The 23,212-nt window shown below is 54.4% G+C and overlaps 1 protein-coding gene across 1 annotated transcript in view; it reads left to right on the top strand.

Annotated features, from left to right (window-relative positions):
• Window positions 1–22,034, top strand: part of ITGA5 (integrin subunit alpha 5) — a 22,546-nt gene extending 512 nt beyond the window's left edge. Inside the window, exons 2-30 of the mRNA XM_077753530.1 lie at window positions 6,067–6,198; window positions 8,074–8,186; window positions 8,304–8,424; window positions 8,602–8,663; window positions 8,759–8,804; window positions 9,079–9,201; window positions 9,385–9,432; window positions 9,571–9,614; window positions 11,325–11,381; window positions 11,560–11,612; window positions 12,138–12,346; window positions 12,630–12,821; window positions 13,047–13,092; window positions 13,245–13,346; window positions 13,540–13,595; window positions 13,741–13,895; window positions 14,226–14,363; window positions 14,499–14,566; window positions 14,948–15,098; window positions 15,183–15,275; window positions 15,415–15,494; window positions 15,613–15,693; window positions 15,801–15,906; window positions 16,330–16,482; window positions 17,984–18,070; window positions 18,150–18,263; window positions 18,851–18,952; window positions 19,534–19,656; window positions 20,948–22,034. Of these exons, the coding sequence (XP_077609656.1) occupies window positions 6,067–6,198; window positions 8,074–8,186; window positions 8,304–8,424; window positions 8,602–8,663; window positions 8,759–8,804; window positions 9,079–9,201; window positions 9,385–9,432; window positions 9,571–9,614; window positions 11,325–11,381; window positions 11,560–11,612; window positions 12,138–12,346; window positions 12,630–12,821; window positions 13,047–13,092; window positions 13,245–13,346; window positions 13,540–13,595; window positions 13,741–13,895; window positions 14,226–14,363; window positions 14,499–14,566; window positions 14,948–15,098; window positions 15,183–15,275; window positions 15,415–15,494; window positions 15,613–15,693; window positions 15,801–15,906; window positions 16,330–16,482; window positions 17,984–18,070; window positions 18,150–18,263; window positions 18,851–18,952; window positions 19,534–19,656; window positions 20,948–21,031 (2,939 nt within the window). The 3' untranslated portion in view covers window positions 21,032–22,034. The remainder of the gene's footprint in view (window positions 1–6,066; window positions 6,199–8,073; window positions 8,187–8,303; window positions 8,425–8,601; window positions 8,664–8,758; window positions 8,805–9,078; window positions 9,202–9,384; window positions 9,433–9,570; window positions 9,615–11,324; window positions 11,382–11,559; window positions 11,613–12,137; window positions 12,347–12,629; window positions 12,822–13,046; window positions 13,093–13,244; window positions 13,347–13,539; window positions 13,596–13,740; window positions 13,896–14,225; window positions 14,364–14,498; window positions 14,567–14,947; window positions 15,099–15,182; window positions 15,276–15,414; window positions 15,495–15,612; window positions 15,694–15,800; window positions 15,907–16,329; window positions 16,483–17,983; window positions 18,071–18,149; window positions 18,264–18,850; window positions 18,953–19,533; window positions 19,657–20,947) is intronic.
• Window positions 22,035–23,212: the final 1,178 nt, after the last annotated feature.

Genomic DNA, 23,212 nt, shown 5'->3' with positions numbered 1-23,212 from the left:
CCGGGCGGGAGTAGGGAGGGGACAGTGGCCGGCGTGGAGCTGGGCGCCTGGAGTTTGAGATCAGTGGGGAGACATGTGTGGGGTGGGGAGAAGACACTAAACGGGACGCTGGAGAGGTCTGGGCAAGGGTCTCGGGGCCAAGGGAAAGGAGGACGCGCGAATGGAGAGCAGCAGCGGGTCTCTGGCTGAGATCTGTGAGCCGCGGGGACCCGGGGCGGATGAGGGCGGAGAGGGGGCGCGGAGGCCGGGAAGGGCTTTTTGGAGCCCTGGGGGACCTCGGGACTCCTGAGGGCCATTGTGCGGAGGGAGGACGGGTCGAAGCGGAATGAGCTGTGTGTAGTTAAGAGGGGAGTGTGAGACTGAGGGGGTCCGGAGGTTAAATGGGGACCAGCCTCATCCTCCCCTCCCCCTCCGCTCAGACTAGGAAAGACCCAGGAGGGGGATGGCGGCTCCCTCCCCTTTCTCCTCGGGCTCCTACTCCGCCCACCACCCCCAATCTCCGTTCAGACGTGGGGACCAGGGAACTTGAGGAGAGTCCCGGGACCCTGGCACTGGGGGCGCCGGCGCTGGGGCGGGCTCGGCCAAGGGCGGGTGCTCGGATGTGTCGGGAGGGGTGTGTGTGCGCGCGTGAAGGGGGGTGGGCGGTTTCCCTCTTCCTCTAGCTCTTGGGAGGAAGAGAAATGCCGATTTCCTGTAGCTTGTAGTCTGGAGCTGGACTGAGACCGGACTCCGGGGCTGGGGTCGGAAGCTGGGGAGACGCGGGCTCTCTGGGCCCCAGAGCGTCATAACATAGGACGTCAAGGACCGGAGAAGTCTCAAAGGAGGGTCCTCATTCCCAGCTTAGCAGGGTGACAAGCTGACCGGACCACGTAGGGAGCCCATAGACTTAGGGAAACCGGAGTTAGAGCTGAGGCAACATTGGAGCAAGAGTGTTTGTTTAAATGTGGGGGGTTGGGAGGCAAGAGGAGAAGGTGGCTGCCCCTGGGCCCGGCCAGGGACTCCCAGATGCCACATTCCTGATCTTCCACAACTACTCAGAAATCCTCCTTCTCCTCTGGGCTCTGAGCTCTGGGCTTTCCACTGGTCCTGGCGGCCACCACCCTAACCCCTAGTGTCTCAGACTTTGATGGGAGCTCTGTCAGAGGTGAGCTGTTTTTGTACATGATACAGTTCACTGATCGCTCCGCATTTTCTTTAATTTTTGGAGAAAAGGGGTTAATCTAGCGAATTCAATGGTGTGGGGGGCGCAAATTTCTCCTTTGTCTGGAGAACGTGGGGATGGGAAAAAAGAAAGATNACCCAACCCCCACCCCACCCCCCTGGCCTCCTGCCCAAACCCCATTGCATCACCCTGGCCTGCAGCCTCTGCCAGGCCTGGCCTCCCCCAGGCCCCCTCAAACTGCTTACCACAACCCTAATGGAGTAGAGAAGACAAGGCAGGGAGGGGATGGGATCCTCCCCCATATCAGGGTAAATCCAGTTGTCTGGCTCTTAACCTCACTCATACCCCACCCCCATCTAGCTAAAGTGTCATCTCCCTTTTCAAACACTCCTTTAAAACATCTGGACTTTCGCGCACTCCCATCCCCTAGGTGTCTGTCTGGCCCCTGGCCTGATCCTACAGTCCCTAAAACAGTCTTCGAAACCAGGACCCAGCTTTCTCATCCTCCCCCATCGCCTCCTGCTCATCTCTCCTCCCAAGAGAACCCAGGTGTCCAGCTCACACTCCCCTCCCCCATTTTCTCTTACAATACACCCTTAGACTAAGGCTCTGAACAGTCCACCTCCCCCGTGGTCTCCCTCCCTTCCCAGCTGGGCCTTCAACGCCCTCTGGCCCAGTGGTGACCAATATGGCCCCCCACCTGGGGCCATCATCCTGGAGAGGGAGGGCCTCGGTGTCCGTGTTCTCTCTGCAACACCTCTCACAGAAACACCAAAACAGCATCAAAGGGCAGGCTGGGCACAAGAGAGGTTAGGTGGCCAAGCTTGAAGTCAGGCAGAGCTGGGTGTGTGTCCCGGCCCCACTGCTTCTTCTTTGTGTGGCCTGGGGTGAGTTACTCTCACTCTGTGTTTCATAGTGTTTTCATGAGACTCAGACACCTAATATACGAGGCTGTTCTGAGCACTAAATGAGACAATATATACAAAAGGCACCTGGTCCATAGAGGGTGATCGGTTCATGAGAGGCAAGATATTTACAGGGGCGCCTTCTGTTTGGGGTTTTCTGCTCCTGGGCTATCACCTAGTTCTTTGTCTAACTTTCCCTCTCATCTCTTACTTGCTTCTAGTATTTGTTTACAGTAGTGGTCGTAATAACGGTCCATCACATTCCTTAACACTGTCCTATCAATGTTTCCATTGGATTGTGACAAAAATGTTTGCGCTAGAGGAAACGCCATTACCCCATGTTATATGCACATATAAAGCCAAAGCTGCGGCAATTCTAGAAATTGGCTTAGGGACCATTCAAGGGCAGTCCGTCATTTTATGGGGAGGGAATCCAAAGCTTAGAAAGAAGTGACTTGGCCCAGATCACAAGCTTGAAAGATGCCCAGCCTGAACCCAGCTCTTTTTTCCTTCTGGTAGTGTCATTCACTCCTCACCAGGCAGCCAGGCCTATCTCTTGAGAATACACCGGGGGATGTAGCCGTCCTCCTGTGGCCTGGCCGGGCTGCCGTGGGACCTGCAGGAGCTGGGCCCTGATCCACGTGCTACTCCCCACCCCCAATCTTGCCAGGCCAACGGAGTCAAACAGTAACCATGTATTGAACAGGGACTTGGTTAATCAGAAGCCTGGCTGGGGCGATAGAAGAGGGGAGAGAAGGGGCTAAATTGGCGTCAGGGTGGACCAGAACCTTGGCCTAGGAAATGAGGATTCTTGGCTTCTGGTTCTTATGTCAGGAAGGATTCTGAGTGACCTTGGCCGTGTCACCTAACTTCTCTGGTTAGGTCAGCAGTCTTGTAATTAAAGTTTTTTCCTGGGGGCACGTGGGTGGCTCAGTCGGTCAAGCGTCTGACTCTTGATTTTGGCCCAGGTCGTGATCTCACAGTCTGTGAGATGGAGCTCCACACTGCGCTCCGTGCTGGGCATGGAGCCTGCTTACGATTCTCTCCCTCATCCTCTGCCCCACCCCTGTTTGCATGTGCTTGCTCTCTCTCTCTCAAAAAAAAAAAAAAAAAACCACAACAAGCTTTTTCTTTATTTCTGTTTAAATTCAAGCGATAAGAGGAGGGAGAAGGCATTCTATATAAAACCAGAAAAAGAGGTTGCTCTAAAAGATGGGGGGGGTACTCTCAGGACCAAACTGGCCTCCTCAAACATCATGTGCCAGGAAGTCTGCAAGGAAGTCTCCAACCCAGTGGATTCTCTGAGCTGCCTTGCAGCTGTGGTAGCTGGTGTCTCTAAGAACCGGCTCTAGAATTTCAGGGCTCGCAGGCTTCAAAAGAAACGACGGCAATGATTTCTTCCCTTGAGCTCTACATTTTGGAAGCGCTTATCTGCCAAACTGCATCTAGCAAGGGATAATTCATTCCTTTTTTCCTGGTGTTTTAATCAACTAGAAGTTAGAACAAGAAGACATCGGTAGCCACCAATCAGAGCTTTCCACCAATTTGAGATAACGGCTTCCCCCCATGAGTTGATACAATTATAGCCCACAGCAGATACAGTTGAGGTTTGAATTAGCCCAGCCACCTTATCAGGTAACCGCATGATTTCCGTTAGGCTTTCTGAAATATTGAAAATAGTGCGAGGACCCTCCCCTGTTACCTTCGCGGACCCCTACGAGGGCCCACCTGCTGCCAGATTTAGGAAGCAAGCACTAGGAGTGGGAGAATGACGAGCTAGTGATGTGTCTGCTCTGACACCAGGCACTTTGCTTGGCACGCCGGGGAGGGCACTGTTCATTGAGATGGAAGGGCCACTGCACCCACAGCTAGAAGTCATGATGGAGGGGGGAGGGTCTGAGTCTGTGTCCCTTGTCTGCACAGCAGATCTCCTGAACCCTCACACAACCCCAAGGTGTATGGCCCTGGCCTATCGAGCCTGTGGCTTCACAGGCTTTGTAAGGCCTTTCTCACCTTCTAAACCTGCCAGACCTCAAGCTTCTTCTGCAAGCCAGCCACGGAGCATTCAGGCTCTGCTCCGCTTGCAAGGGGTTGGGGGTTGGGGGACTGGGAGGGGGAGCAGGGTCCATGGGCTGCAGCCCTGTGCTCTCCTGGAAAGGGAGTATCGGAGCTCGGAGAGACTTTAACACAACCTGTTCAACCTCTTCACCCAAGGAGGGAAGGGAAAAGGCAGTGCCCAAGTCCACACTAAGCGGGTGCCTGACCCAGAACTCCTGACTCCCGGTACAGGGCTCTTTTCACCGCCTCCTGTACCACAGCTATTCTCTGGGGCTGTCTCTACTAAGAGAGGCTTGCACCCCTCTCTCCTCACCCAGCCCTGGGACAATGCACCCTTTGGCCCCCACCAAGCTATGGGCCTGGCAACCAACTGGGTCACTGCCTTCCAAGTCTCCAGCTCCCACCCCTCTCAACTGGAGGTAATGCCTGAGTGAGAGGGGTGGGGCCCAGCGGGGTGGGAGACAAACGGACAAGTGAGAGGTTGGAAACAGACAGGAAGCCACAGGCAGTAAACATTTCCTGTCCCCAGGGTAACCAGGGCTCGCACCCCACCCCCCTTCACTTCAGGAACTCTCCCTCTCTGGCCCCCCTCCTGTTCCTCTGGACCCTGCCTTCTCCCTCTTGTTCTCATCCTCTCTCCCACGAGGCCCACGCCTCACTTCACTTCAATCCTTTGGCTCTGCCCCCTCGTTACTCCCATCCACTCTTCCTCTTGAACCCCACCCCACTCACCTCTGCCCTACCTGGTCCTGGAAAACACCCCTAGCTTTGCGGACCTCTACCATACTTGCCACTTGGGCTCTTCCCTGGTAAGAAAGGCTAGAGAACATACCCAAATATCAAGGAAGGGATGACACTGGGAATGTTGAAAGCTGAAGGGGACCAGAAACCAGTAGAGATGGAGAACCCAAGTGTGAGATCAAGAGAGAGAGAGGGAGGATTAAAAAACCAAAATGAAGAAAGCAAGTAATCATGGGGGCAGACTGACAGAGAGATTGAGAAAGCGGTGCAGAGGCAGATATGGGAGGAGTACAGAGGCCAGGCTGGCAGGGACACTGGCCCAGGGGCCAGGTCCAGTTGCCCCCAGCTGCCAGATGAGGTCCTTATGGGAGACCCTGGAGGAGAAAATCAAGAGGGCCGATGGCGGCGTGGAGACCTTGGAGACAAGGGACCTCAAAGACAATGATAGAGGCAGAGCCGAAGATGAGAAGATCGCCCAGGACCTTAACTGTGACCACCCCGTTACCTAAGACCCCAGCAAAGGCAACTTTCTCCTCATCGTCTCAAAGCACCGTGTTCACACCTAAGACCCCAGTAGAGCAAGATTTGAATTCGGACTTGTAGGGATGATGTGCGGGAAAGGGGTTCAGGGGCTGAGCAGAAACTCAGCCAAGACGGGGAGGTCTACCCCAGAGCACAGGGCAATCTGTCCTCACCGTCCTGCAAGCTCTGCTCTCCACTTCTACTGCCTGATTCCCAAGACTCACATTTTCCTCCTACACACCCCAGGGCTGGGAAGCCGGATGCCTGGGTCTTGGCCCAGAGAAGAACTCTGGCTGGCGACGGGAGGGCGGAGGCCAGGTGAGAGGAGGAGAGGACCCTGGAGCTCCAGGGGCTGTATCTCCGCAAGGCCATCGTGGAGATGGAGAAGCTGGGGTTCGGGCCCCCTGGCGCCCCTACTCCGTTTGCAGAGCAGACTCCGGTTCCTCCTCTCTCTAATAACAAAGGAAGGTGGGGGGCGGGGGGGTTGTGTTAGTGACAGCGGCACATGGGGACCGCCTGACTCCAGCCTGTGCCTCTGGCATCTGTGGCATCTTCTGAGATATAAATACAGCCCAGGGGGCATCTACCCCACCCCCAGCCAGCCCCTGGCCCAGAGGCCTGGGGAGACTGGAGAAGAGCGAGGAGTCTCTCTGAACCGCCTCTCCTTTCGCCTCCACAGGGTCAGCGTGCTGGTGGGAGCTCCCAAGGCCAACACCAGCCAGCCAGGAGTGCTGCAGGGTGGTGCCGTCTACCTCTGTCCCTGGGGCGCCAGCCTGGTACACTGCACCCCCATTGAATTTGACAGTAAAGGTAACGCCTCCCCCACCCCCACCCCCGCCCCCCTTGGTAGGCGGGGAAGCTCCGGAAGGGACAGGGGGTGGTACCGCAGCTTGGGGGCGGGCCGACTGGCGGTGCCTGGAGGGAGAGGTGGAGCCCGCCCGGCTCCGTGGCCACGTGCCCTTGGCCCTCAGGGCTCTGTCTGGTGCTCCAGCTCAGTGTAGCTCAGCGCGGCGGCTCCCGTGGCACTCACACCATGTTCCCGGTCCAGCCCAGCCCAAGGAGGGCGGGCATGATTCAGACACATGTGGCTCTCATTTCCCCTGAATCACCCACAACTCTGGGAGGCCAGGGCAGCAACACAAAGACAGGGAGAGTCACACAGACTTTTCAGTCCGTGTAAGGAAGCGCTGACGAAATGACAGTGCAGGCCAGGCTCCGTGCTGGTGCTGCAGGGGACTGAAGCTCGTTGAGACCACTGCCCACAAGGAGCTGGAGGTTCAGAGTAGATGCAGGGATGGCTGGGAGGGAGACAGATGGATAGATAAACAATAACAGTGTCCCGAGCACTCTGCATATCTTAACTCGCTTAATTCACGTAATCCTTCAATACTGTGTGAAGTATTATCCCCATTTCATAGACGAGGAAACGGAGGTTAAGTCCCTTGTCCAAGGTCATGCAGCGAGTAAGCAATGGAGCAAAGACATGAACTTGAACAGTCTGGCTCCAGAGATAAAGACTGGGGTGAGGGGACAAAAAGAGGAGAGAGAAAAAGATGGAGACAGGGGCGCCTGGGNGATGCGGGGCTCAAACTCACGAACCGTGAGATCATGACCTGAGCCGAAGTCAGACACCCAACCGACTGAGCCAGCAGGCGCCCCCAGATGTTTTTTTAAGTTTAGTTTTTTATTTATTTTGAGAGACAGAGACAAAGAGAGCGGAGCAGGGGCAGAGAGAGGGAGAGAGAGGATCCCACGCATTCTTCTCCACTGACAGCCCAGAGCCCAATGCAGGACCCCATCCCATGAACTGTGAGATCACAACCCAAACCATTATCAAGAGTCAGAAGCACTCAACCATTCAACTGATTGAGCCACCCAGGCACTACCCACTACCCCCCCCCACCGCTTTTTGTTTTTAAATCTGAAAGACAGATGAGAATCAAAGGAAAGAAAGGGGCGCCTGGGTGGCTTAGTCGGTTAAGCATCCGGCGTTCGCTTAGGTCATGATCTCGCGGTTTGTGGGTTCGAGCCCCGCGTCGGGCTCTGTGCTGACTGCCAGCTCGGAGCCTGGAGCCTGTTTCAGAGTCTTTGTCTCCCTCTCTCTGACCCTCCCCTGCTCATGCTGTCTCTCTCTCTCTCTCTCTCCTAGAAATAAATAAAAATATTTTTAAAAAAAAGGAAAGAAAAAACTGTACTATAGAGGGCAGAGATAGGGCTTGGAGACATAGATGCTGGGAGAGAGAGAGAGAGAGAGACATAAGGGAACACAGATCTAGAGCTGTGAGAAAGAGCAAGAAAAGAAGGGATGGGACAAGGTGCTGTTAGAGGCACAGACCCGGGTACAGAGAAGTGTAGCCAGAGGACTACCCTCTCGGGGAATAGCTGTTCTTCCCTACCGCCCTCTTGCCCCCACATCACTTCACACATCTCTGTCTCTGCTGGGTGAGGAGGCAGGGGACGCCAACTCTAGAAACCCTAGGTTCTGTGTGCGCACGCGTGGATGCACACGTGCCAGACGGGGTGAGTCAGGCTACGCAAAGCAGACTCTAAAGCCCCTTCCCCACTCCTCCCAGTGAGTCATGGAGCTCAGGGCTTGCACCAGGGCACTCCCAGACTGAGAGTGGGGGCCACTCTAGGGTTCAGCCCTCCACAGCCTGGCATGACTCCCTTTCTCACTCCTCCAAGGCTCTCGACTCCTGGAGTCATTGCTGTCCAGCCCAGAGGGAGAGGAGCCTGTGGAGTACAAGTCCCTGCAATGGTTTGGAGCGACGGTTCGAGCCCACGGCTCCTCCATCTTGGTGAGGGCCCAGCGGGCTCCGTGGTGTGGCGCTGAGGGGAATGGGGCATAGGCCTGAGGGAGGAGGGGGTTGACTTGGTGGCCTGACCTGGAGCACCCTCCTCCCGGGCCCCGCCAGGCCTGCGCTCCCCTGTATAGCTGGCGCACGGAGAAGGAGCCGCTGAGCGACCCCGTGGGCACCTGCTACCTCTCCACAGACAATTTCACCCGGATTCTGGAGTATGCACCTTGCCGCTCAGGTAGGGCAAGAGGGGGCATGGGCCCCATGTCCGCCCTCTCCCTGTGAGTCCCCGCCCTGACTAGCCTCTCTGATCGCTGTCCGGTCCAGGGAGATCCTACCTCTGGTTCATCTCTCTCTTCTTTCCTGTGCCACCCGTCTGTGCCGGGCTCCTTCCCACCTCCTTCTCCCCTCACAGATTTCAGCTGGGCAGCCGGACAGGGTTACTGCCAAGGGGGTTTCAGTGCTGAGTTCACCAAGGTAAGAATGGGGGCTAGAGAGAAGCAGCCATAGGTGGTGTCACGGGGGTGGGCGGGTGGTCAGGATAGACGTGACCCCTCTCCTTCCCTCCACAGACTGGGCGCGTGGTCCTGGGTGGACCGGGGAGCTATTTCTGGCAAGGTAAGTCCTTCCTCTGCCGTCCCTTAGTGCCCTGGCGCTCGGCCTGTCATCCCTCTCCCAGCCCGAGGTCACCATACTTCCCTCTTCTGTCCTGGTCCCGATTCTCCTCCCCCTTTCTGGAGACTTTTATATCCTCTCCCACCACCCTCCACAAGCCTCCCTTCCTCCAACCAGACGTCTGCAATCCCACACAGTCAGCTCCCGTCATGGCCCCGCCCCCCCCTCACCGCCACCTCCTCCTCTGACCATACCAACCCCTCACCCCCTTTCCCAGGCCAGATCCTGTCTGCCACCCAGGAACAGATCGCAGAATCCTACTACCCTGAGTACCTGATCAACCTGGTTCAGGGACAGTTGCAGACCCGCCAGGCCAGTTCCATCTACGATGACAGCTACNATCTTGTCCCCACCCCACCCCCACACCCCCGCCTCTCTTCTCCCAGTCCGCATCCCTAGGCCCCCTGCCCTACTTGTGTGTAGGCTGCATAGGAAGGCCCGGTGCGGTTGGGGAGGGAACTAGAGGAGGGGCCACAGCAGAGGGGTCCCCACAGGAATACTAATATCCACCCATCCTGTCCCCCAGGATACTCTGTGGCTGTGGGTGAATTCAGTGGTGATGACACAGAAGGTGAGTGTGTCTCCAGGTGGTGGCCAAAGGAGGGGATGAATGGAGACCCAGGACCCAGGGCCATAAGGACCAAGACACCATTCTGGTTGGATTCTCCCTTCCCCTCCCTTAGCCCGCAACCTTCTCTTCTTTTCGCAGACTTTGTTGCCGGTGTGCCCAAAGGGAACCTCACCTATGGTTATGTAAGACCCGACTTGCCTTCCCTCCCTCTCTCCCCTTCCCCTCCCCTGGCTAATCACAAAGAACCATGCACAGCAGTTTGTGAGGGTTCAAAAAGTGGATCAGAGCAAGGGCTCCGGAGGCAGACCGGGATTCAAGTACTGGCGTTTGCTCTGAACGAAACAGTCTATTATTTATTCATGCCCCTGCTTCATTCCATAAGCTCCCCAAACCTACTTAGCCTCTCTGTGCCTCATTCTCCTCTGTATAATGGGATAATAATAGTTCTGACCTCACGAGGCTCTCGTGAGGCTGAAATGAGATAACGCCTGTGAAAGTACTTAGTGAACTATTAGACAGTGTACAACTGGTAGCTGTTATTCTTAGACCGTGACAAGTGCTTTCAAAAGGACACAGATAAGAATGGCCTAGGAGTTCATTCAATTAACAACATTTATTAAGGCCAGGTAAAAGATAAGAAGATGAATAAAACACCGCACCCCATCCCATAAGGTGCTTCTAATCAAGAATATAAGATAAGACACACATAACAATTATTCTCTAAGGTGTAGCTGCTGTACACGAGCCCCTCGCCATGGCAGGCTCTGTCCACTCATGATTCTTCACAACAAGCTTATGGGGGTAGATAACGCCATACACATTTTCCACATGAGAAAGCTGAGGCTCTGAGACCGGACTAAGTGGTTTAAGATCACCCAGTCAGCAAGGGGCTGGAGAGAGATTTAAAACTAGATCTGTCTCACTCCAAAGCCAGCTCTCTATCTGCACTATGATAAGTTCCAAAAAACTAGTTAAGAGGATTTGGCAGTTCAGGGGAAGGAATAGCCTCCTCTTTTAGGGCAGGAATGGGTCGGAGAAGGTTCTATGAAGGCTCTGTGGTGATGAGGGAAGAGGGCATCCGAGACAGGAGCATGAAAAAGCATGGCAGAAAAGGGGAAAAGTCAGGCCCTTGTGGCCTCACAAGGAAAGGTTGAGGAAAAACAGGTAAGATGGAGCCAGATTCCCCAGGGCCTCAGAGGACCCCCCCAAGAAGTCGAGAATTTAGGCAGAATTTAGGCAGCAGCTGCAGGGAATCCCTGTGGGTTTTCAAGCCGGAAGTGCCCTTCCTGGATCCACGCTGGGACCATCAGTCTGTCTGCGGCGTTGGGGGCAGGGTGCTGGGGGCAGAGAGACGGCCAAGGGGCACTCGGGCAGTCCGGGGAGAGGACACACACCAGAGTAAGAGCAGGGAGAGTCGAGAGAGTCGGGGAGGTGGCAAGGAGCCGAAGAACCAGGGGACTGGCGGGGCCAATCACTGAGCGGGGAGGGCTGGAGAGTGAGGGTCGCCTGAGGCCTCAGCGTGCATTCAGTCATTCAGCTACCAATTACTGTCAGCTGCCATCCAAGCACTACTTGAGGCTCTGGGGAGAAAACAAAGGACAAAACCAAGCTCCGATCTTATATTCTAGCGGGTAGAGACGGCCAACAGACAGGCAAATATAAAATCTGTCAGTAGTTGGCAAGTGACGGAGACAAGTAGTGAGGTTGCCATGGAGTGGAGCCACCCCGCACGGAGATGGGGATGTGAAAGCAACAGTCAGGAGGGAAGTAGCGAACAAGCCGTCTCTGTCTCCGACAAATGCCTTCCCCCTGAATATCCTGTACCCGTTTGTCCCCCACCCATGGGCTGGGCTGGGAGTCCAGGACCAATGGGTATATTTCATCATCCCCAGGTCACCATCCTTAATGGCTCAGACATCCGATCCCTCTACAACTTCTCAGGGGAACAGGTGAGGACACCCCCACACACACAACCCAACCTGGCCCTCTGCCAACCAAGCCCCAGTCATAAGCCAGTAAGCTCAGGCTCCCTGGAGTCTCTGACCTCCCCCCATAGTCTCTGCTGATCCTGTGGAGTGACCCCCTAGTTCTGACCCAGTGCTGCCTCTGTGTCTACCCCCACCCCAGATGGCCTCCTACTTTGGCTATGCAGTGGCTGCCACGGACATCAATGGGGACGGGTGAGTAGCAGGGAAGGGGCACGCCACGATGCCCTTCCCAGAGCCGGGACTGAAAAGTGGGGGTAGGGCAGAAAAAAATATGAGGAGGGGTTTTCTCCAGGCTTTTTTTTTCAATGTTTATTTATTTTTGAGAGACAGAGTGTGAGCAGGGGAAGGGCAGAGAGAGAGAAGGAGACACAGGATCTGAAGCAGGCTCCAGGCTCTGAGCTGTCAGCACAGAGCCCGACGTGGGGCTCAAACTCTCGAACTGCGAGATCATGACCCGAGCCGAAGTCAGCCGCTTAACCGACTGAGCCACCCAGGCGCCCCTCTCCAGGCTTTTTACCTGGATTCTCCTCCTGTGCCTGTCCTCCCCCTGCTCAGGAGCAAGGAGAGAGCTGAAAGTTAAAGGCCGCAAGACCTCAAGTCTTCTCACTTGGGTGGGAAGGAGTCTGGGATCCAGGAGACCTAGGATTTCCTGGCACTGGTACCGGGGAGGTGGCAAGGCAGGGCGTCAGGATGCCTAGGTGCCCCCCCTTCCCTCAGGCTGGATGACTTGCTGGTGGGGGCACCTCTGCTCATGCAACGGACCTCTGATGGGCGGCCTCAGGAAGTGGGCAGGGTCTACATCTACCTGCAGAACCCGGCTGGCATGGAGCCCACACCCACCCTTACTCTCACTGGCCATGATGAGTTTGGCCGATTTGGCAGCTCGTTGACACCCCTGGGGGACCTGGACCAGGATGGCTATAATGGTGAGTGCCAATGACCCAGGGAGCCGAGGAGGAGCCTGGGGCCTGAGTCAGAAGGAGTTTGGGGATTGGGCTGCTGTCAGCTAAAATATCGAGACCCCCAGTGACTTCCCTAGGAGGTGTGTTGACTTTAACCCCACTGTCTAGGTCTTGGGGTCTTGACAAGATTAGAAAATTGGGAATGACTGATGGGAAAAAGACAGTCCTGGGCTCTGGGATCAGGCAGTAGAGATTTGGATTCTTGGGTTCCTGACTTCCAGACTGGTGTGTGTTGTGTGTCTTGCAGACGTAGCGATCGGAGCTCCCTTTGGGGGAGAGACCCAGCAGGGATTGGTGTTTATATTCCCTGGGGGCCCAGCAGGGCTAGGCTCTAAGCCTTCCCAGGTCCTGCTGCCCCTGTGGGCAGCCGGTCACACGCCGGACTTCTTTGGCTCTGCCCTTCGAGGAGGCCGAGACCTGGATGGCAATGGATACCCTGGTGAGTAGCGGCTGAGGCCCCTCTCACCTTAGGACTCTCCTGGTCATGGATACCCCCACTTCTGCATTTTCCTAAGTTCCTGGGTGCAGTTCTAGGATACTGCCACCAGATGGTGCTGTCCCCTCGCCGCCGCCTCCTCTGAGCAATGACCCTAGAAGAAGGTTAAAGAAGGAAGGATCTTAATTTGGGGCTTGCTGTAAGGGGTAGTTTCTTGACTTCTTGCAGATCTGATCGTGGGGTCCTTTGGTGTGGACAAGGCTGTGGTGTACAGGTATGAATTCCAGGGGAAGAAGTGGGAACTGGGGAAGTTCTCAGCCTGGCTAAGGTTGGGAAAGCGTACACAGGCCACTTGGGCATCAGCTTCCTGTGCCCCGGGCCCCATAGAAGTCTTAGTTCTCTTGATCCTGTGTCCACTCTTGGCAGGGGTCGCCCCATCGTCTCAACCAGTGCCTCCCTCACCATCTTCCCTGCCATGTTCAACCCAGAGGAGCGCAGCTGCAGCCTGGAGGGAAACCCTGTGGCTTGGTGAGCAGGGGCCCGGGAGATTACAGAGACTGAGGCTGGAATACCTCGGTCTGTGCCTGGGCGTGGGCAGATAAACCAGGTCTGTGGAAGGGGTCGAATGCAGGTGTCCCCGTCTGGGTCTGTCTGGGGGGTAGGGGGAAGCTAAGGATGGCGTTCACTGGGTGCGCCATCTTTCCTCTTGGTCTTCCTCCAGCATCAACCTTAGCTTCTGCCTCAATGCTTCTGGAAAACACGTTCCTGACTCCATTGGTGAGAGAGACTGTCTGAATTTCCTAGGCCTTGGGCTAGGGGGTGATGGGGGGCAGGGGAGGGCAGGGACCTTGGCACCTCCCTTCTCTCTGACTAGGTTAGGAGGGAAAGACAGATTCTCCTGAACGTATGTTCCCGGCTGCAGGCTTCACAGTGGAACTCCAGCTGGACTGGCAGAAGCAGAAGGGGGGAGTACGGCGGGCACTGTTCCTGGCTTCCAGACAGGCGACCCTGACCCAGACCCTACTCATCCAGAACGGGGCTCGGGAGGACTGCAGAGAGATGAAGATCTACCTCAGGGTATGGCCTAAGGGCAGAGAACAAATTGGTCTGGGGAGGGCGTCACAGAGAACTGGGGCCCCTCTTGAGAAAAAAAAAAAAAGAGAGAGAGAGAGATTAGGAGAGTCCAGTGAGAAGCTTGGGACTTTGGGGCCTGAGGAAAGGGACCCTTCTGTGAGAGGAACTGGGAACCAGGCTCTTGGGGCCTTGGAAGCAAAGAGAATAGTCAAGTTTGGACATCTGGATTCTTGAGGGCCCTGAGTGGGCAGAGAGACACGTGAGAGACTGGGGAGCAGGGCCACCAAGTCCCGAATGTCCCCTGACCCGGTAAACCCTCTTACCCACCCCCAGAATGAGTCAGAGTTCCGAGACAAGCTCTCCCCGATTCATATCGCCCTCAACTTCTCCCTGGACCCCCGAGCCCCCGTGGACAGCCATGGCCTCCGGCCTGTCTTACATTACCAGAGCAAAAGCCGCATCGAGGACAAGGTGAGGAGGGGGCAGGGAGAGAGGAGACCTGGGAGGAGAGAGGCCTGGGCACCTAGGGGCAGTGCCCTGGAGCCAGGCGCCCTCAGCCCAGGAGGAGGTCTAAACCCCTCCTCTCAAAGCTATCCTGCTCCCCAGGCCCAGATCTTGCTGGACTGTGGAGAAGACAACATCTGTGTGCCAGACCTACAGCTGGAGGTGTTTGGGTAAGTGAAGGCCAGCATCAAGCTGGGGGATTCCAAGATGCCCAGATCGCACAGCAGGACATGTGGCGTTCAGAAACACTTGGCACCTGACAAAGTAGAATAAGGACGTGCTAGCAAGCTGTGTGACCTTAGGAAGTTACTCAGCTTCTCTGAGCTTCAGCTTCTTCATCTGGATAGTGGGAATAATGGCATCCATTTCTCTGCCTATTTGGAAGGACTAAATGACATAATCTACATAAAGCATCTGGCCTACTGCTGGCCAGAGAGTGGGAACCCAGTAAATGGTATCTGCTGTTATTATTATTTTATTATTGCTATGGTTCATTGTCCGGATTTGGGGATTAATTTCCCTGTGTCCTTTATCCCGTGTTCCCCCTCCAGGGACCAGAACCACGTGTATCTGGGCGACAAGAACTCCCTGAACTTAACTTTCCACGCTCAGAATGTGGGTGAGGGCGGCGCCTATGAGGCCGAGCTGCGGGTCACAGCCCCCCCAGAGGCTGAGTACTCAGGACTCGTCAGAAACCCAGGGGTGAGAGGGGATTCTGAGGTGGGGCTCGGGAGGAGACCCCGCCAGGGGAGCAGGAAACCTTACCTATACCCACCCTACCTCCAGAATTTCTCCAGCCTGAGCTGTGACTACTTCGCTGTGAACCAGAGCCGCTTGCTGGTGTGTGACCTGGGCAACCCCATGAAGGCAGGAGCCAGTGTAAGTCTGGCACAGGAGAGGATCTAAGAGAGTGACCAACCCTACCAGAGCCGGCTGTGGAATAGGGAAGGGGCTGGAATTGGAGGGAGGCAAATGCCCAGTCTGACAAGCTTCTTTGTCCTCCCTCCTTGTCCCGCAGATCTGGGGTGGCCTGCGGTTCACAGTCCCTCATCTCAGGGACACGAAGAAAACCATCCAGTTTGACTTTCAGATTCTCAGGTAGGAAGCCCGCGGGGCCGGGTGGGGCGGAGCCTAGCACGGGGGGCGGGGCCTTGCGCCGGGGGCATTCTCCCAGGCTGGGCTCCCGCGTGGCCTCAGTCTCTCCTCCATCCCGCAGCAAGAATCTCAACAATTCCCAGAGCGAAGTGGTTTCCTTCAGGCTCTCAGTGGAGGCTCAGGCCCAGGTCTCCCTTAACGGGTAAATTCCCCGGGGCAAAATGGGGCCCCCAGAAAGGGAGGGGAGATACTCCTAGGAAAGGGTGCATATGGGATCCCTTCCACTGTCTAACCCCCCCTCCTCCTTAGCGTCTCCAAACCTGAGGCAGTGCTATTCCCAGTGAGCGACTGGCATCCCCGAGACCAGCCTCAGGAGGAGGGAGATGTGGGCCCTGCTGTCCACCACGTCTATGAGGTGAGGGATGGGGGAGGGGGGCGGGGGCGGGCACTGGACTGGCTCTGGGCAGGCTGCTGGGAGTGGAGGGGTGGGCCAGAATGAATGACAGGGAAAGGGGAGACACTGTGACTGATGGCTGGGACCAGAGAGAGGGACTGAAACGAAGAGAGGAGGATGAGGGGGAGCGATAGGCAAAGGCGTGGACAGAGTCTTGGTGAGAGACAGCCAGAGGAGAGACCAGCCAGTTGAGTGACTTGGAAGGGAAGGATGGATCCTCTTCCAGGAGCCTTGGCTGGAGAGGCTTTTGCTCTACCTCTTGATTTCCTCCTTCCCTCCGGGATAGGAGACATGTATCAGGGGATGGTGGGCCAGTGACCCAGGGGCTCAGTAGGGCAGAAGCCTTCTCTTCTTCTTAGGATGATTGTGTTCTCCTCTCCTCAGCTCATCAACCTGGGCCCCAGCTCCATTAGCCGGGGCGTGCTGGAGCTTAGCTGTCCCCAGGCTCTGGAAGGTCAACAGCTTCTCTACATGACCAGGGTTACAGGACTTGGCAACTGCACCACCAGTCACCCCCCCAACTCACAGGGCCTGGAGGTGAGAGGCCTGGAGACTGGCGTGGGGAGAGGGACCAAGGCTAGGGGGTTGAAGAAGGTCACCGGAGGCCTGGAAGAACCAGGATGTGCCTGAAGCTTAGCACTGAGGCCACTGAAAGAGGGGCAGAAGGACCACAGACCCCTCAAGGCTGTGGGAGGGGAAAAGACTGTTTTACACACAGCCTAAAATATCCTTTCCTTACGTCTGGCTCTGGCATGCCTCTAGGACCCATCTCTGCCCCCACCGTCTCTGGGAAGCCCCCTTCGGACCTGTTTCCCTGGGCCCTGATGCCTGGTTTAAAGTTTGTTTACTCATTAGCAACATTTACTTAAATGAGTGTCTACCCTGAACACTGTTATAGGCTCAGGAAATATCTCACCAAACAAAACTAACAAGGCCCCCACCCTCATGGAACTTACATCTTAATAGAGGGTAATAGACAATTAAAATGAAAAATGGAGGGGCGCCTGGGTGGCTCAGTCAGTGGAGCACCCAATGTCAGTTCAGGCCATGATATCACCGTTTGTGAGTTCAAGCCCCGCATCGGGCTCTCTGTCCCCCTCTCTTTCTGCCCCTCCCCAGCTAACACTCTCTCTGTCTCTCTTTCTCTCTCTCAAAAATGAATAAATCTTTGGGGCGCCTGGTTGGCTCAGTCGATTTAGCATCTAGCTTCAGCTCAGGTCATGATCTTGTGGTTCATGAGTTCGAGCCATGCGTCACGGCTCTGTGCTGACAGCGTGGAGCCTGGAGCCTGCTTCAGATTCCATGTCTCTCTCTCTCTCTCTGCCCTCTACCCCCTCAAAAATAAATAAACATTAAAAATATTTTTTAATGAATGAACATTTTTAAAAATTACGTTACATTAAAAAGAGAAAGACTAACATTAAGGAATCTACTCTTGAAATCATTGTTGCACTATATGCTAACTAACTTGGGTGTAAATTTTTTAAAAAATTTAAAAAGATTTCTGAGGAATGAATAAATAAATAAATAAATAAATAAATAAATATAAAAAGGGAAAGACTAACAAGTACTGAAAAGTAACCGACATGCAATGCTAACTAACATGGAGGGGGCTAGGGGACCGAGACTGTTTTAGTGACGTCATCAGGGAAAATCTCTTGAGAAACAGTTGAGCAACAGTTGAGTAGATCTGTTGAGTAACAGTTGAACTGAGGCCTCAAAGATAACGATGAACCTTGTTGTGAAGACTGAGGGAAGAGCATTCCAAGCACAGAACAGCAGTGCAAAGGCCCTAAGGCAGGGACAGGAACCTAATTATTTACACATCTTGTAAGGTAAAGTCCAAGAACCAAGTTTAGTTCGTGTCTGTATTTCAACGTTGAGCTTGCTGACTTGCCTGGGGAGGTGGTCAGTGGATGCATAAAAGAACAGGCTGAAAAAAAAAAAATGGTTGAAGCTGCCCTGGAACCGAGGTCCTGGTGACTTAGACACTGTGATGGGGCAGGAGAGGCAGCTAATGGTCCCTTTCTTCTTCCAGTTGGATCCTGAGGGTTCCCAGCACCACCGGCTCCAAAGACGGGAAGCTCCAGGCCGCAGCCCTGCCTCCTCAGGACCTCAGATCCTGGTAAGTCATACTTAGACTTGGGTTGTGAGAGCCACCGGAAGGGCAGAACTCCGGCTTCAAGCCTCTCCTTTCTTCCCAGAAATGCCCCGAGGCGGAGTGTTTTAGACTGCGGTGTGAGCTCGGGCCACTGCACCGACAAGAGAGCCGAAGTCTGCAACTGCATTTTCGAGTGTGGGCCAAGACCTTCCTGCAAGTGAGGGGCCTTACCTCAGCTCTTACCCTTGACCTTACCCTCCCTTTCCCTACTAAGCCAACTCTTTAGGTGAATGGGACTCAGGCACTCCAGCTCCCATCCCTCACCCTCGTGGAGACTGGGCTTTGTGTCCTTTGTGCCACCTGGTGGCCACACTGGGAGTCACAGTTTCCCTCTCCACGCCCGTTCGGAGGAAGGAGAACTGGAGAGAGACCAGCAAGCAGGGCATGACCAAAAAAACCCAACAGAGATGGAAGATGAATCCATAATGGAGAGGCAAACAGATGTAGGAATAGTAAAGAGCAGTTATTTATTGAGCAAGCGCGGTGGGCCAGGCAGTGTCCTGGCTGCTTGACCCACACCAATGATTCAAAAAACTTTTTTATTGAACATGCAATCATCTAAGTATACATTATGTAGTCATGCCTATTTAATTACACATTTGTTGTCTCATGTAAGGAACATAGATATTCAGGAGAGAATGAGCCTCAAATACGAAAGGTCACAACCTGAGCCAGATCATGAGGAGCCCTCTGTCCTCTAGCTCCCAGGAGGGGCTGCCCCGAACACCTTTTCCTCACCCACAGCGGGAGCACCAGCCATTTAGCCTGCAGTGTGAAGCTGTGTATGAAGCCCTGAAAATGCCGTACCGAATCCTGCCTCAGCAGCTTCCCCGAAAGGAACTTCAGGTGAACCTGGGCCGGAGGTCTGAGCCAAGGGAATTAGGGGTTGGAGTACTGGGCCCAGCCCTAGGACAGGGACATGGGTGGGGCCTGGCCTTGTTAGTGCAAAAAAAAAAAAAAAATTATTGAGCATTACTATGTGCCAGACAGAGATCTAACGATTAGCAAAACAGACAGTATCTTCACACCTGGAGTTTCATAGTCGAGTGGGCAATGAGAACACACTGTGACATATGCCAGGATATTTGAGGGAACACATCACAGGGACAGTTAAACTTAGTCTTATAGGGTCAGGAAAGGCTTCCTGGAAGAAGTGATGTTTCAGCTGCGACCTGAAGAATAAACAGGAACCACCAGGCTAATCAGTCAGGAAAGGAATATTCTCTGGGGAGAGGGGATTAGCAGCTGTGAAGACCTAAAAGTAAGAGACAGTGCACATCTGAGGAATTTAAACTTTCAAGTTCAGAATTCTGTTAGCCCGACATGGGAGGTAAGGGGTGGGTGTTGGTCCAATGGCAAGGGGAAGTCAAGTGGAAGGTGGGGAGAACTAATGGCTTTTCAGTGACCTCTCCTGACTTGCTCCCTAGGTGGCCACGGCTGTGCAATGGACCAAGGCAGAAGGCAGCCACGGTGTCCCACTGTGGATCATTATCCTAGCCATCCTCATTGGCCTCCTGCTCCTAGGTCTGCTCATCTATATCCTCTACAAGGTCAGCCACGCCCCTCCTGTGACTTGGTCACCCCCTCATCAGGTTCTGCCATTAACCCAACATAGTCCCAAGCATCTCTCTCCAGACCAAATCTCCAGCCACATGCCCTGGCCACAGGCATGCCATCGTGACGCTGCCTATAGGACCCTTCCCTTCCTTCTAAACCCCTAGCTTAGAAAGAGACGCTTGACGCAAGCTGCTAAGTTTGCCTAGACTTAAAAATCAATGTCACTCACAAGTGTCAAATATGTGGCATTTGTGATATCACTTCCTACCAACACTGATGGCAGCCGTCACCACTTGACCATGCCCTAGAAGTGGCCTCAGAATCCTTCTCAAGAGGTAGCTGCTATTAAGCAATCAGATTCGGAACTTGAATTCAAAACTATTTGCCATCCCCGGCCTAACTGGTGGCAGTTTCACAGCACTGATGAAAGAGCCCTGTGTGCCAAAAGCACTCCCAGCATTAGCCCTCCTGGCCCATTGGACCTATTGGAGAGGTAGTCTTTTTTTTTTTTATGTTTATTTACTTATTTATTTTGAGAGAGAGAGAGAGGAAGAGAGTGCACATGCACAGGGGGGAGGGGCAGAGAGAGGAAGAGAGAGAATCCCAAGCAGGCTATGCACTGTCAGCATGGAACCCAACCTGGGGCTTGAACTCACAAACTGTGAGATCATGACCTGAGCCAAAGTCAAGAATCAGCCACTTGGGGCGCCTGGGTGGCTCAGTCGTTAAGTATCTAACTTTGGCTCAGGTCATGATCTCACAGTTCCAGAGTTCCAGTCTCACATCAGGTGAGCTCAAGCCCCAGGTGAGCCCTACCTCTTTCTCTCTCTCTCTCTGTCTTTGCCCCTCGCTCACTTGAGACCTCTCTCTCTCTCTCAAAAGAATAAAAAAAGTAAGACACTTAACCAACTGAGCCACCCAGGTGACCCCTTCTTTTTTTTAATGTTTGTTTATTTTGGGAGAGACAGAGAGCATGCATGAGTGAGGGGAGGGGCAGAGAGTGGGGGAGATAGAGTCCCAAGCAGGCTCTGCGCTGAAAGCGCAGGGTTTGATCCAATGAACCTTGAGATTATGACCTGCGCCGAAATAAAGAGCCAGACGCATGACAGACTGAGCCACCCAGGCACCCCTGGAGAGGTAGTCTGAACAGCCAGGATTCAGGCCACTTTTGCAAGATGCGGAGATTAGAAGCACAAGAATCATCTTCATTCCCACTTAGGATAAGATCTGGGGAGTAATGGAAGCCAGAATATCTAAACTCTCCCTCCTTGTCCCCCTCATTAGCTCGGATTCTTCAAACGCTCCCTCCCTTACGGCACCGCCATGGAAAAAGCTCAACTCAAGCCACCAGCCACCTCTGATGCCTGACTCCTCCCAATCCTCAAGGCCCAGCCCCCCCACCCTCAGTCTACTGACAGGGAGGGGGCTGGGCGCTTCCTGAAGGTGCTGAGGGCCAGGGAGAAGCTCCTCTCCCCAGCCCAGAGACATACTTGAAGGGCCAGAGCCGGGAGGTGAGGAGCTGGGGATCCCCTCCCCCCATGCACTGTGAAGGACCCTTGTTTACACATGCCCTCCTCATGGAGAGGGGAACTCAGATCCAGGGATAGAGGCCCCAGCCTCCCTGCAGCCTTTGCATTTTGGAGAGAGTTTCCTGAAAACAACTTGGAACCAGTCCTGGGGAATCCAATCCCAGTTCTCTGGGCCACATGTGCCACCAGAACTTGCCGCCCAGCTCCAGCCTGCAGAGATCTATTCTCAGCCTTGCCAGAGATCCATGGGAAGCCCCCAGCTAGGAACCTGGAACCTGGGGAGTGAGACCTGGGAGCTCTGACCGCCACCGCCCTGGAGGACCGATAAGGAACACTAACCGTGGATGGTGCCCCAGGCCCAGCTCAGGACAGATCTCAAACGAGGATCGATGCTGGCTCGGAACCAGCTCCAAGGGGACTCAGAACTCTAATGGGGCCAGATCGAACCTGGGGCCTGGGGTTGATCTGGGACTCAGACTCAGACATTGGGAACCTAACCAAGCCAATCCAGGACTACATTTGAGCCTATTCCAGACCTGGGCCTGGAGGCCCCATCCACCTCTGACTCAGAAGAAGTCAGGAATTGCCCCGGACCGTGAAGGGGCCGTGATGGCAACAGATCTGGAACATCAGCCTGGCCACATGCGGGCCCCGCCCCCGGTCCCCCAGAAAAAGGGGAGCCCACTGTCCTGGGCCTGCAGGATTTGGGTTCTGCCCACCAGCTGCACTGACGCTGCCCCTTCTCTCCCTGCCCAATCCCCCCTCACCTCAGCTCCGGACATCCGGGACTTATTTAAACTCTGTTGCAAGTGCAATAAACCCGGCCCGGTGCCCCCCACTGACCAGAGCTGGAATTTGTGTCCTACCCCACTCTTTTCCAAACCCATCCTGGAACCTGATGGCTCGGTGGATAGGAAATGTCTGTTTTTCACAGCTTCTTTCCCCTGGGAGCCAGGCATTTGACCCTCCAGGAACTATAGAACTACTTTTGGGGTTCCCTTCTCTTGGGTAAAAGAGATGATGGGATGCTGGAAGGGGTGAATGGAGGGCTCGACTCCTCTGCCCATCACCCAGCCCCACCAGATCTGGTTCCCAGCACCTCCCAGAGTAAAGGAAAAGAATTCCTCTCTTTGGATTTGAGCATTCGGGAAGAATGCAAAGGGGAGAGGTCCAAGTTGAAGGCGGGGGGAGATGGTCCAGAAGGCTCACCTGGGCTTCCCTAAATCAGAATAATGAAATGGCTTGAGAGAAAAAGCCACAAAACTAAATCAGAAGAAAGCCAGTTAGGTTTTTGTTTTGTCTTGTTTTCATTGCTTACTGTATACTGGTAGGCAGAGAAGGTGTTAAATAGTTTGCATACCTTATCTCATTTAATTTCGCTGCCAATAGTCCTGTGAAGTAGATACAGTTAACCCCATTTACATGAGGGAAAATTGAGGTTCCGAGAGGTTATGTAACTTTCCCAAGGTCACCCAGTAAGTGCAAGAGCATAGTCGAATTCAGCCTTGTCTGACTGGGAAAGCCCTCATTCTTAACCAACATGCCATAAGGTTTAGGTCTTTGAAGAGAAATCAAAGTAAGGGAGCCCTTCGGGGTCCTCTTGTCTTTTCAAGGCCTGTCCTAATGTGCCACAAGAGGCAGGAGAAGGGTGCAGAAATTCTAATGGATTATTGGAGGCAGATGTCCCTGTCATGCTAGACCAGAATCCAGCCACCAGAGGGCCGCATAGCCGCAAATTTGTGGGAATTTGGGGATGAAGAGTGCGTGAAGTCCACCTCATTCTCTTTCCCCATCGCCAGGGTTATTCTTTTTAACTTAGGCTCCTGCCTGGCAGTGCCTACATCACCTTAAAAACATCTCTCCTGCGAGACCAAGGCTGCTGCACACTCCAGTCTGTGACTTCTTGATAATTCTGTACCCTAGAACTTCTTCCCAGCATCCATAAATGAAGAGGGACCGATAAGGAAGAAGAGACCTAGTGAGGCCGAGAGCTACCCAGTATTTCCAAGGATGGCAGCTG

The sequence above is a fragment of the Crocuta crocuta genome, unplaced genomic scaffold, assembly GCF_008692635.1.
Source record: "Crocuta crocuta isolate KB4526 unplaced genomic scaffold, BGI_CrCroc_1.0 scaffold30, whole genome shotgun sequence".
Lineage (NCBI taxonomy): Eukaryota > Metazoa > Chordata > Mammalia > Carnivora > Hyaenidae > Crocuta > Crocuta crocuta.
The sequence above is the reverse complement of the archived record's forward strand: the minus strand, read 5'-3'. Positions and strand labels throughout refer to the sequence as shown.